The 14,184-nt window shown below is 41.8% G+C and overlaps 1 protein-coding gene across 1 annotated transcript in view; it reads right to left on the bottom strand.

Annotated features, from left to right (window-relative positions):
- The window catches only part of XDH (xanthine dehydrogenase), a 78,959-nt gene extending 65,761 nt beyond the window's left edge, over nt 1-13,198 (bottom strand). Inside the window, exons 1-4 of the mRNA XM_027850476.1 lie at nt 12,813-13,198; nt 4,941-4,998; nt 2,992-3,088; nt 1,614-1,722 (exon numbers count right to left, since the gene is read on the bottom strand). Coding sequence (XP_027706277.1) covers nt 1,614-1,722; nt 2,992-3,088; nt 4,941-4,998; nt 12,813-12,860 — 312 coding nt within the window. The 5' untranslated portion in view covers nt 12,861-13,198. The remainder of the gene's footprint in view (nt 1-1,613; nt 1,723-2,991; nt 3,089-4,940; nt 4,999-12,812) is intronic.
- Between the last annotated feature and the right edge of the window lie 986 nt (nt 13,199-14,184).

Raw genomic sequence — 14,184 nt, 5'->3', positions numbered from 1 at the left:
AGATAGATAGATAGATAGATAGATAGATAGATAGATAGATAGATAGACAGACAGACGGACGGACGGACGGACGGACGGACGGACGGACGGACGGACGGACGGACGGACGGATGGATGGATGGATGGATGGATGGATCTGGCCTCAGACACTAGCTGTGTGATCTTGGACAAATCATTTAACTTTTGTCTGCTTCTATTTTCTCTGTTCCTTCACTTCTCCCTTTTAGTTTCCTTGGATTCCCTCAAGATTTAGCTCAAATCCCATTTTCTGTAGGAAGCCTTCCTGGCTCCCCCCCATCTGCTATCACCTTCCTTTCCCATATCACCTTTCATCCAATAGAGACAGACAGACAGACAGATAGATAGATAGACAGATAGACAAATAGATGATGTAGACATAGATAGATGGATAAATATTAGATATATATGTATGTGCAAATGTGTATTGTATATATGTATGTGTATATATACACACACATATATAATTCACTGTATGTATATATGTATATATAACATATGTATATATATATATATATATATTTTAGTGTACTTAATTATCCTCCATCAGAATGTATGTTTCTTGAGAGCATGTACTGTTCTGGCCTTTCTTTATATTTCTAGTGCTTAGCACACTGCCTGACACAAAATAAATGCTCAGTAAATGCTTCTTGATTGACTTAGGATCATAGACTTGAAGATGGAAATGACATTAGAATTCATCTAATGTGTCCAAATCTCTCATTTTTACAGATATGGAAACTGAGGCTCAGAGAGATTAAAGGACTTGCCCACGGTCACATTATTAGTAAGTGGCAGAATCAGGGACTGAGCTCACATCCTCTGTCTCCAGATGCATTGAGCTTTCCACAATACCACACCACACTGTGTGCCACATGTTGTGTTGTCTAATAGTCCATGAAGACAAGGCCTGCAGCTTCTCTAAACTTTGTAGCTCACCCCATTGCCCAGCTCAGCATAGGCTGAATGAATGAACGTGATTTTGCAAAAATAACATCCTTTGCCAGACCATGTATCCCCATTTTTGGTTCAGAAAATAAGGTCATCATAATGGGAGGCCTCACCTCCCATAACTATCATGAGTAGAAGAGAGAAAAGGCATCATTTCCAGTGCCTAGCCCAGCACCCAGGACACAACTGGCACTTAAGAAATATTGATTGATTAATTGATTTCCTCCCTTTTCTTTACTTCCTAGCCTCTTCCTCCTACCAAAATGAGGGACACTCAAGATTTTGCAATAATCTGTTCCATGGGGAAAACTGGACTCAAGCATGACTTCCTTCAGCCTCCTATTACCCACAAGAAGCAGACAGGGAATATTTTCTCTGTTCTATAAACTCAGTCCAGTGGTACATACGTCCGAAAGCAGAATTAAATACAAAACCCAACATTTGTAAAGCACGTAGAAGCCTGGTGTCAGTAAGGAGCGCTTCCCTCGCAGAGGCATGGGGTAGGCTGAAGGACCCGGGAGTTGCCCTTCCAACTCTGAAAACCTGTCAGGTCGTGAGTCCAGGGGTGACTTTGCAGACCCGCTGGTGCCGAAGAGCCTGCTCCTCTTCTCTGGCTCGCCAGCCTCAGAACCAGCCCAACTCACCTGTACCGGGTGCAGCCTGGTCTTGGTGCTTCCTATTCCTTCCACAGTTGTGACAGCAACATGATGCAGGGAGCAGATGGGGGCCAGGCAGGCATTGGCGGAAAAGTGGCTGGAAACCCGAGTAAAGGATGGTAGGTCTAGACCTGGGAAGGACCTCAAAGGCCGCATACTGCAACTCCCTCATTGTACAGATGAGGAAACTGAGACCAGGGACGTTATATGACTTGTCCAAGATCACACAGATTAATAAAGAGTCCGAGGTAGGACTTGAACACAGAACCTAGGTCCTCTTCTTTTCATAGCATCACATCACATACTCTCTCTCTCTCTCTCTCTCTCTCTCTCTCTCTCTTTCTTTCTCTCTCTTTCTCTCTCTCTCCCCTTTTCTTCCTCCTCTTCTTCCTTTCTTAGTCTCTCCTTCCCCTCTCTCCTCCTCCTATCTCTTTCTTTCTTTCTCTTTCTCTCTCTCCCTCTCTCTCTCAGTCTCTCCTCTATCTCTCTCCATGTTTCCCTCACTTGTCCCTTCAGCTTTTGCCTTCTTCCTTCCCCCTCCTCCTTCCTTTCCCTTCGTCCTTCTCTTTCTTTTTTTCTTTCTTTCTTTCCTCCCTTCTTCCCTCCCTTCCTTCTGTCCTCCCTTCTTTCTATCCTTCCTTCCTTCTATCCTTCCTTCCTTCCTTCTTCCTTCCCTCCTTCCTTTCTTCCAAAGATCAGAGGTAACCCTGAAATAGCCTATTACAATTGCAGAATCTCAGAGTTGGAAAGCACCTCAGCAACCATCTAGTAAGGGGGAATGCAGTGTCTCCAGAGACAGCTCCTTTCACTTTGAGACAGCTCTAATTATTGGGAAACTTTTCCTTAAGTTCCTCAGTCACTTACTAGCTGTGTGACCCTGAGCAAGTCACTTAACCCTACTTGCCTCTATAAAATGAGTTAGAGAAGGAAATGACAGACCACTTCGGTATGTCTGCCAAGAAAAGCCCAGATGGGGTCACAAAGAGTCAGACATGACTGAAATAACAAAACAATAACAAATCTGTTTATTTGTAACTTCCACCCATGGCTCCTAGTTCTATCCTCATGGCCAACCAGACTCACCCTAACCCCTCTTTTTTATGACTGTCCTTCAAATTTTTGAAGATAGCTGTCATGTCTGCCCCCACTCCCAATACACACACGCACATGCACACACATATGCACACACTCACACATTCTCATTTTCAGGCTAAATATTCCACGTTGCTTCAATCAGTCCTCATGCATGTGTACTATCACAGTCTTGAGACCCTTCATCACCCTTGTTGACCTTTTTTGTCATAGACACACACATACATGAGACCATACTTGAGTCCTGGCAGCCACTCTAATAGGCAAAGGATACACAATTTTGTTCTGGAGCCGATCAAACTTGGACAGCATCACCGTGCAGGCCCCACAGCCACCTTCTCCACAGCCAAGCTTGGTCCCGCTTAACCCCACTGGGAGTGCAACAGTCAAGGAAAAGAAATACGATGCAAGGGGGTCCTTTTTGCTACTCAGCCCCTGGACATGCTTGAACAGATTAGGCACCTGAGGAGTCACCCACCTAGGTCACAGGGCTGGGACACTACATATACAAGTGCTCTACCTTCCCTCATATAGGAAGGGAGAGAGCCAAAGCTCTTGAGTAATATTCCCACTGTTAATCAGCGATGACTCACTATTTCTGGAATACATCAGGGAAAGAGCCATCCCTATTTCATAAAGAAGGAAATTTAAAGAGAAAATGTCACCAGCCAGTTCTGTGGGACACTGATGCAATCTCTCCAGACCCATTACCAGATGTGGGCGGTTCTACAGCCCCTCTCCACATGAAGTTTGGATAGTCCTAATAATAATCATCACAGGATCATAGATTTAGTGCCAGAATGGATTTTAGTAGTCATTGAAATCTTTGAGCTGTGCCTCAAGTCAAAACCCAGGACAGTGTGTCTACCAGGCACTGACTGAAAAGAAGGCTGAATGACCTATAGCTGTAGGCCCTGAGTTGTAGCCTACAAAAGGCTTAGCCCAGTCACCTCCCTACCCACTTGTCAATGTCCTTCCTCCAGAGGAGGCGCTGGTCTGGATGGATAAACGGAGCTCTTCATGCGGAGATTTCCACATTGATGTAATCATAGGTATGGTTAAAAAAAAAGATGTATTTTGTATTTACATCATCATCATCATCATCATCAACTACATAGCTAACTTCTACAGAGAGCTTACTATGTGCCAGGGGCATCTAGGTGGCACAGTGGATAGAGTGCTGGGCCTTATTTCAGGAAGACTCCTCTTCATGAGTTCAAATCTGGCCTCAGATGCTTACTTAAGTAAGTGATCCTGGGCAAGTCATTTAACCATGTTTGCCTCAGTTTCCTTATTTGTAAAATGAGCTGGAGAAGGAATGACAAAAAAACTCCAATATCTTGGAAAAAAAAACCCCAAATAGGGTCATAAAGAGTCAGACATCACTAAAATGACTGAACAAAAATGTGTCAGGTACTGTGCTAAGTGCCTTACAATCATTATTTCATTTGATCTTTACAGCAACTCTTAATTTCCTCTGGGCATACTATGTATGTGTGGGGGGTCACATCAATGGCAATTAGAGGAAGTCTATAAACTAGGCAGAGCAAGCCCCCAGGATGGCAGATGACAACATGTTTACAAAGATTGAACTGCTACTATTCTGTCTTTCTTCGATACCATTTCTAATAGAGCAAAGGACACCAATTATTCCGCATCCCCACTTGGGCTGTCCCCTGGGGGTGACCCAAACCTGCAACCTGTCCTCCCAGGCTCTGCCCATCTAGACAGCTGACAGGCCCATCATTGCCTCCCTCCCCCCATTTCGGTTAACAATGCACTTCCATCATTCTCAACTAGCATAGGTCGGGATATGTGCATATTGCTAGACCAAAGTTCACCAAAAAGGGCCCTTCTCTTCCCTAGAGATGTATTCTTTGTGAAGTGAACAAAGGCTAAAGGGGGCACCCTTTCTGATCTATTAGCTTGAAGGCCCAAAATTTAAACTTTTATATCCACAGAATCACGGACAATTAGAGCTAAAAAGGATTTTAGAGGTCATCCAGGCCAAACTAACTTTCCTCAGACCCCAGCATCCTCTACCCCATACCATGCCTGGCCATTTTCCATAGGACAAAAACAGAAGGGTTATGACTTGCTCAAGGTCGCATAGCTAGTCAATGGCACAGCTGGGACTAGAGTTCAGGTGTCACCCCTGCCCCATCCTTCCTCCCCTCAGAAGTCTAAAGGCTAAGCCTTTTCCTCCTCAAGCTTCAAGGGTACGTTTTCTTCTCAGGTAAGACAACAGTGTTGTCTCTGGATCTGCATTCTTCTCCACCACCTATAAAAGAGGGGGAAATATATCACGTTGGGCATTCAGACATGTAATGTTTTGTTTGAATTAGTCAGCAATTCAATATTTATTAATCTCCTACTGCATGTAAGGAACTGTGCTAGCCACTAGGAATAGAATGGCCAAAATAAAATATCTCTTGCCTCCAAGAAGCCCATTTGCTGTTGGCAGGATTGTGGTTTGTCCTTCATTCTTGATGAGGACCACGACATCAAGAAGATGATGTCATGACTTGCAAATGAATTGGATTTAAGTGAGGGAGGGCTATACAAAGTCACCAGCTTTACTTTGTCCTCCAGAGTCATCTAGGTCCAGTGGCCAGACACAGTTCAGGACAACTAGAGATGGCCCACAATGCTGTGGAAGACCTTTTAAGCTAAGGTCTTTCAGAGTTCTCACTTTGACTGAGGCAATGCCCATTTAGTGATTAGGGCTGTTTAAGAAGTGAGCCAAGGAATGGCCACTTTAATCCAAAATAAAAAAAAAATCAAACTGGGAGGGGAAGCCCCTCAGGGTTTTGGCTCAAAGTGAATGTAAATAGTAATTGTTTCTCTTTTGGCCAGACCTTGGCTTAAAAAGGCCAAGGTCTCCCACAGCGTTGTGAGCCATCTCCAGTTGTCCTGAACTATATCTGACCACTGGACCCAGGTGACTCTGGAGGACAAAGTGAGGCTGGTGACTTTGCACAGCCCTCCCTCACTTAAATCCAATTCATTTGCAAGTCATGGCAACATCTTCCTGATGTCATGGTCCTCTTCAAAAATAAAGGATAAACCACAACCTGCAAGTATTCTGAGCTGCCCACTGGGGACCCAACTGGCCAGTTTCAGTTGGGCAACTCAGCAACTGCTTTCCTCTGCTTTCCTCTCTCCACATGGGGTATCATGACCTCGCCTGAGGGTAATCTACCCAAAAGAAGGTAAATTTTGAAAGCTGAAACCTACCTAGATATCTTAGGATTTGCTGGCTAGGTTTCTTTCTTAAAGGCCATATCTTAAAACCAATTGGCAGGATACAATATGCACATATAACTAAGAGGAGAATGAAAGTGAGTGAGGGTACCAGCAACACTAGTAAGAGAGTGAGGAGAAAGAGAATCAGGGAAGGCTTCAAAGTAGAGGCAGAAACAGAAGGAAAACTTAAAAGAAGACAAGGACTTTGAGGGGCAGCGTGAGGAGAGCATTCCAGGCAAGGGGTCTATCTTGTTCTGGGGCATGAAGGCACAAGATAGGGTACTAATATGGGGGAGCAGCTAGTAGTCTAGTTTGGTTGTAAAGCCAAGTTTGTAAAAATGGATTAGTGTGAATTTAGGCTAGAAATGTAGGTGGGAGTCAGAATCTTAAATGTCAAACTGAGACTGTATTTTAAGCCTATTGGATATGGGGATTCTGAAAACTTTTAGTCAAGGGGATGACCTAGTTAAACCTGTGCCTTTAGGAAAATTTTAAGGGTAGCAGTCAGGGGTATGCAGGAGCCAGCCAGACTAGCTCATGCTGATTGTTAAATTTTCAGTGTGAGAATGTCAGCTACAATTCAGGGCTTGATATATTGTTTTCTTGATTGCCTAGACTTAAGAAAGGGATGAAAAAAAGGGATGAATAATCCAGATTAAACAAGTGTATCAGAGAACCTGTTGTTAAACATTTACCATCACACCCCTTGGGCAGTTGTGTGGAAGAAGGGTAGATTGCAGACCATGCAGGGAGACCAACCCAATTGCAATAGTCTAGGTGAGAGATGATGAGGGCTGAACTATGGTGGCAGGCCTGTGAGGAAAGGGAGGGGGACTGATGTGAGAGATGTGCAGTGACATTGACAAGATTTGGCATTTGCCTGGATGTGGGGCACGTGGGGTAAGGGAAAGACTCAAGGTATTAAACAAGAATTTGAAAGGATCGTTGGGGTACAAGAAGTCAAGCTAAAGCTAGGAGGATATCTCTAAAGGTTATAGAAGAATTAACATATTAAATAAGTATAAGGAATTCTCAGCCTTAAATTCTTAATGCCAAATTGGCTCATGGTGCTGAACATTCTGCAGCATTTAAAATTATGTTATTCCTCCCCAGACCTGCTACTTTGCGTAAAGTCAAAATCCCTCGTAGACCACACCTATAAATTTCAGGGATGTCAGATAGCAACATCGGGAAGGAAGCTAACCTAGCACAATTATAAGATCATGGATTTAGAGCTGAGAGCGACTTCAGAGGTCACCTAAAATAACTCCTTCATAATTTGAGTTGAATAACCTGTCTCTGTAGGAGACAGCCAGGCTTCTGGCCTTCAGGAGAAGTACAGCTTTATTGATAGTTAGATGTTACAGTCAGACACCAAAATTTGCTAGATTTTAGGGAAAGAATTTCAAGTCTAGGATTTTGTGGAAAGCATGTGGTAGAGATGCTTAATAATCTCTTGCTGAGAGAATGACTTGGTTTGTCCTAGGCTAAAACTCAGGCAGCCCAATGTGTAGTCCCTTATGAGCTGTCTCCTGGCCTACATTAACAACCTCCTAAATAGTGATCTGGGCTCTACCTATTCTTATCCAACCTACTCACCACTTTCAGCTTAATCTTCCTAAAGCACCATTTTGATCATCATGCCCTGTTCAAAAACCTTTAATTGATGCCCATTTTACTCTGTTAAAATCCAAATTCCTTAGCCTGACATTCAAAGCCCTCTACAATCCATCCACAGTCTACCTCTTCCAACCTCATGTCCCATTACTTGCCTACATGACAGCTATATTCCAAAACGACAGGTCCAACATTCCCCAAGAACAATGACTACTTTCCCACCTCCATGCGTTTATTCATGTAGTTTCCCCCACATGAGACACCTTCTTCACCTCCTCATTGTTCAAAGCCCAACTCAAACTATCACTCTTCTTTTATACCTTTCCTGAATAATTTATCCAGCTAGAAATATTCTCTCCCTCCTCTGAAAGAAACTCCACTGTCCATACCACTCTGTGGCATCCATCACATACTGCTTTTACTGCAGAGATCTGTGTATCTGTATTGTAGTCAACTAGAGTGGAAACTGTTTATATCTTTTATGCCTCTCTAGGTTCCACAATAATTAGCACAGTACTATACACAGAATAAAGATTCAGATAGTGAAGTAGTAAAAGATGAACCTGAGTTCAAATTCTCACTCAGACACTAGCTGCATGATCCTGGGCAAGTCATTGGATCTTCTCTCTTTGGGAGCCTCAGCCAACCTGAGCCCAGTATACTATAACTTTTAGAAAAGATTTCTAGCTCCATGAGTTCCCCCAGAGATCTAAAACTCCACTGAGGAGAAATACTGGCTATTTAGAAGCATGTTTATCCTGAAATTGCAGGATCTGTAATTTTGTCACTGTTGATACCCCCTCCACAGAAGCAGATCACAACCTCACTCTGACCTAGCAGACAGTCATTGAAAGTCACTGTGTTCAAAAAGTCTCATCCCCTTGCAGCAAACCCCATGATGCTACTTCTGTGAACTTAACTAGGCAACATGATAAGTGACTGTCTATCACCAAGTCTGCACTTGAAATATTTCCAGTTTTGTACGGCCAGACATACCATATGCCTCAGAGAACTTTGGCAAGGCTTCTTAACCTGCGTTCCAGGAATTTGTTTTTTAATATGTTGATAATTATTATTTCGATATAATTGGCTTTCTTTGTAATCCTATGCATTTTGTTCTATATGCTTAAAGTCATCCTTCTGAAAAGCTTCCATAGGCTTCACCAGACTATCAAGAAGTCCCTTTATTTAAAAAAAAGACCTTAGGAACCTAGGGCAGGTCCCTAGGGTAACCTTCATGCCACCATGAGGTGTCAGAGTAGGGCTTTAGTTGAGGAATGAAGGCACAGAAAGCTCTTAAGACATGTTTGTTAACAGACAAGCAGGACAGCTTTGAAAGCAACTTGTTAAAATTATTATACCCTTTTTTTAAAGGTAAACTGTGTGCAATAGAGTCACAGCTTTATATATCCTCCTTTTCTGTTCTATTTGCCATATAAAAACATTTTCTTCTTTGGTGTTCATCAAGTACAGAACTTTAAAAATTAAGCTCTTTTTTTTAAAAATGCACAGAAGAGAACTGAAGGAAAGCTAAAAGGAAAGACAAACAGGACAGCTTTGAAAGTTACATATTGACTTATTACATATTTAAAAGGAAAACCAAACTGTATGTAATTCTATTTCACATATAGAAATGTTCGGCTCATTTAGTGCTTGTTACATTCAGAATTTTGAAAATTTTTAACTTAAAGAAATGTTAAATTAATTGCCTTAATCAAACCACACCTGGAATATCGTGTTCATGTCTGTGTGCCTTATTTTAACAATGACAACCTAAAAGGTGCTCAGAGGAGAATAACCCAGGTGTTTAAGAGGAAAGGAGACTGTCCATGTAAGGATTAATTAAATCTTTGGATGTTTATAGCCCAGAAAAGAGAAGACTCAAGGGAAGGCATGACAGCTGCCTGTCCTGGAGAAGACAGTATGGGAAGGAAGTGAGCAAGCATTTTAGTAAGTTATTGCAGGGACTGTGTTAAGTGCTTGACAAATATCTCATTTGATCCTCACAACAATTCAGGGAAGTAGATGTTATTATTATCTCCATTTAATAGTCGAGGAAACTGAGGCAGACAAAGTTTAAATTAATTTGCCCAGTGTCACACTGCTAATAAATGTCTAAGACTGGATTTGAACTCAGGTATTCCTAACACCAGGCTTAGCAAACTGTATCCTTTGCATACCCAGCTACCTGAGCAGCATCATAGTTTAGTGGAAAAACTATTGGATTGGGAGTCAGTCAGAGGGCTTGGGTTCAAATCTCAGCTTTGTAATTTACAACTTATGTAATCTTGGGTAAGTTACTTAACTTCCCTGGGCCTCAGTTTCCCCATCTGTAAAACAAGGGGGTTGATCAGAGAATCTCGGTGGTTTTTCCCTCTCTAAATCTATTATCCTAAGAGTCATCATAAAGACAAACTAGACTTATTTGACTTGGATCTGAGAGCAGAGCTGGAGGACCTAATGAGTGGAAGTACCAGAGAGATAGATTTGGGGATCAATGCAAAGGAAAAAGTTAAATAAAATATTAAGCACTGCCCCAAATCAGAAGGGGCTACAGTAAATTTCCCATTACTGGAGGCCTTTTCAAACAAAACTGGGAGAATCTCTTGTCTAGAATGTTGTACAGGTGGTTTCTGATCCAGGATGAGTCTGACTAGATGACCTGAAAGGTCCCTTCCACCTCTGTGATGTCTAGACTCACTTGCAACCTTTATTCATTTGGGGATGAATGGGGGAAACCAGCAAACTATGTGCTCTGAGAGAAGCATCTTCATTTGCTATAGCAGGGCAGCTCCACACACCTCCACAACTAGGAGGCAGAACTTGTTGTTCACCTTTGCATGTGTGATTAGAACCAAGACTGCTGTGGATGTTTTACTATTTAAAAATAATAATAAAATAAAAATATATGTGGATATGTTGATATATCGATAATTATGTTTGTATTTTGCAAGACAATGCATTCCTTTTCTTGATATACATTTATATATATTAGAATGTATTTATTATATAATGTATTATTGCACAATATATTAGCATTTATATATGTATATATGTATATATTATATATGTACACATATTTTAGCAAGACTGTGTTTCTTTTCTTGATATATGTATCTACAGCTAATATATTACAGTGCATTTATTATATAATACACATTATTACATTATATGTTAGCATTTGCAAACATGTGCATATATATACATGTGTATATATACACAAATGTGTACATATACATACATAATACATATATACATATATACATATATATTATATATATATATATATTAGCAAGACAGTACATTTCTTTTCTTGGAAACAGCAAAGGCAGCCAAGCAATTGGAAGTCATTGCTTGGAATGCCCCCACTCCACTTCCTCCTCCTTCCTTGAATCCTTCATTTCCTTCTCAATCCAGCACAAATACCACTTTCTATCTCAAAAGTTTGTCCTCCCTCCTAAACCTTGGCATTTAACTTATAATTATTCTTTATATTCTTCATATGTATGTGGTAATTCTTCTTACAGGGATATAAGGCCCTTAAGTAAAAGGACTATCACATTCTTTTCTTTGTATTTCTAGCACACAGTAGGTACTATAATAAATATTTTATTGCTGTAAAAAAAAAACAACCCTGGGAGATAGGTGCTATTATTATCCCCATTTTACAGGTGAGGAAACTAAGGCAGACAGAGGTTAAGTGACTTACCCAGGATCATACAGATAGTGATATCCAATCCTTTCCAATTATTGAGTATTTTCAAATAAACACTAAGACATAGGCTGTTCCCAAAGGTTTTGTATGTGTAACACTCCTGTATTTAAATCTACATAAGTAGATGTATATAGGGAGTTATTTTAACAATATAAACATTTTCTGGCAGGTGTTCCCATCTGTTCAGTGAAACAAAATAAGGAATAGCTCCTCTATGAAAGGCAGTGTTAAGTTATAGAAAGAATAGAGGATTTGGAGTCAGAGGAATTGGTTTCATTTCCCACCTCTGGCACTAACTAGCTGGGTGACCTTGGGCAAGTCACTTCTGTAAAATGAGGGTCTCGTGGGACTAGATGATTTCTAAGGTACGTTCTAGCTCTAAATCTAATTTTTTTCTTTCCACCCCTCACCCCCCAAAAAGAACAGATTTTAGGCAGATGGTTCATGGTCTTTCAACTATATGATCTCCCAGTCTAGCCCCAATCCTTTTGAGTTTTCCTGGGTCACTGCCTAGCTCTGATCTTGAGCCCACCCTCCTTTTCCTGCCAGTCAAGAAGCTCATGGTCCCTAAAGCTGCCCAAGAATCAGTCTTTGAACCTGGTGGCAGCAGCCACTTGTAGGCAGGTAAGCCCTCCCTTTGGAGCAAGATGGAGGGGAGGCCTAGAGAGAAAACTTGTCCTTCCCCCACTTCCTTAAAAAGAAAAGACCAAGATGGAGAGGAAGTGGGTGTATCCCATTCTCTGACTGGTTGCAAGTGAGCACATAGCAAGAAGCTTGTAGTTGACGGTAATTCTCCAAAAGGGAAAAAGCCAAACAGGCCTGCAATAAGCTAAGAAGCATTGTTTAATGGCTGGCTAGAACTCCACCCTAAATGGTCCTCCCTTTTCTTTGATATTTTGAAAGCAAAGACAATGTTCTCAAACCCAACCTAAGATCCTTCTCTGCTCCACCTTCATTTTATACATCCATGAATATATACACATGTATATACATTCACATGCAAACACACATAAGAATCTCTTCAGCCACCCACGATAGAAGTCCTGGACCTCTTAGGAACTTTTAGGATTTAGAATTAAAAGGACCCTTAGAGATTATCTTATTCAAATCCCTCATCTTATAGGTAAAGATAAAAAGGCCTCAGGGGGTGATGAGACTTGCCCAAAGTCACACCAGCAGTAAGGGGTAGAATCAGGATTTGAACCAGGGCCCTCTGAGTCCCCATACAACAGCCTTTTCCACTACCTTGGTCTGTATGGCAGATTTGATTAGAATGTTACCCTTCCTCCCAAACAAACTTCCTATCTTTATCTTATTTTCTTGTCCCCAAGTCTCCCTTGTCCCCAGAATGTTTTCCCTGCAATTTAGCCCAGAAAAACTTAGACTTCTTATAAAAACTTAGCACCAGTTCTGTGAGCACCCAAGGAGAGAAAAACAAAAGTCCAGTCGAGTACACACACACACACACACACACACACACACACACACACACAGCCAAAGGTCAGACCCTTACTTACCTTTTTGCCATTGACAAAGAAAACCAATTCATCAGGTGCCATGGCCATGGGCTGAGGTCCCTGTGCTGCCCACACCTCACCCTTGGGCCACCTCTCACAGCTGCCTTTGCTGTGCACCACCAGAAACACCTCGTCTCCAGATGCAATTTAGTTCAAAAATGAAACTAAATCAGCCCGTGACTAACAGGCACTGAAAGTTCTTGGCAAGAGCCTCTACTGTTTGCATAATCTCCACCAATCCTACACAGCCATTTCCTGACCCACTGGCATGTCATAGGAGCTCCAACCAGACCACATATAGAGATTCCGGGGCAGCCTTGGGACAGGGCTGGATTTCTCATCCCCTGTCCACACCTACCCTGCTTTATCCTTCCTCACCACTTTAGCTATTGCAGGGCAGGACTGAAGGTGGGGCCAGGGAGGCCTCCTGACAGATGAAGCTGATTCTAGTATCTGACTGCCCACATTTACCGGTGTTTTCTAGCCTGAAGAAACACAAACTTCCGTCAAAGGCCAACTAAAGCCCTTCTTTGTCTTTTTGTTCTCAGACACAGAGTAGGTACTTATTGTTAAATAAAAGAGATTCTGCAGGAGAATCTCAACATTTTTAAACAAGTTGTTCCCCTGAAACTTGAGAGCTATAGTGAGGGGAGTAGCAGACAGAGAGGCCTCAGAGTCTGAAGACCTGGGCTCAAAAATAAGCTCTACCATTTACCGACTGCACGATCTTGAGCAAATCATTTAACTCTCTTGGATTGTTGCCTAATCTGCAAAACAGGGATGATAATAAAAATAATTCCAGTAAAAAAACCTCATAGAAATGTGAGGATCAATGATATGTATAAAAACCTATATATGTGAAATGTTTTAATGATTTTTTTCAGAAGGTGCCTTAGCAGTTTAAAAACAACAGCAAAAAACCCAAACCCAAAACAAAACAAACCTCAACAACTATGAATTTTGACACGCTATCTTTTTTTCCTCCCCTCATCTGGACCCATAAATGTGTGGAAGTTCCTTTTGCCAATACAGGTTGGCAACTGTCTGTAACTTATCATGTGGCATGGAGAACTGGAGCATCTTGACAGAAAGTCAGAGGCAGAATGTGAACCCAGTTCTTCCAGACTCTAAGGCTAGCTCACTATCCACTACATCATGCTACTTATATCACATATAAGGAGAAATTCATCCAGTTAGGCGTTGCATCTCCTTCCATAAGCAGCACAGGGCTCCCCTTCCCCTGTCCTGCTTGAGTGAGAGCCTGGTAACATATACATACATACGTGTATAGAAGGAATACCCAATAGGGCATAGAGAACTAGCCTCAGAGTAGGTGCCAGTCTGCATTGGTGGGGTAAGTTTCCTTACTGAG

The sequence above is a fragment of the Vombatus ursinus genome, unplaced genomic scaffold, assembly GCF_900497805.2.
Source record: "Vombatus ursinus unplaced genomic scaffold, bare-nosed wombat genome assembly UNPS02009062.1, whole genome shotgun sequence".
In the NCBI taxonomy this organism is placed as follows: Eukaryota; Metazoa; Chordata; class Mammalia; order Diprotodontia; family Vombatidae; genus Vombatus; species Vombatus ursinus.
This window is presented reverse-complemented; position numbering and strand designations above follow the sequence as displayed.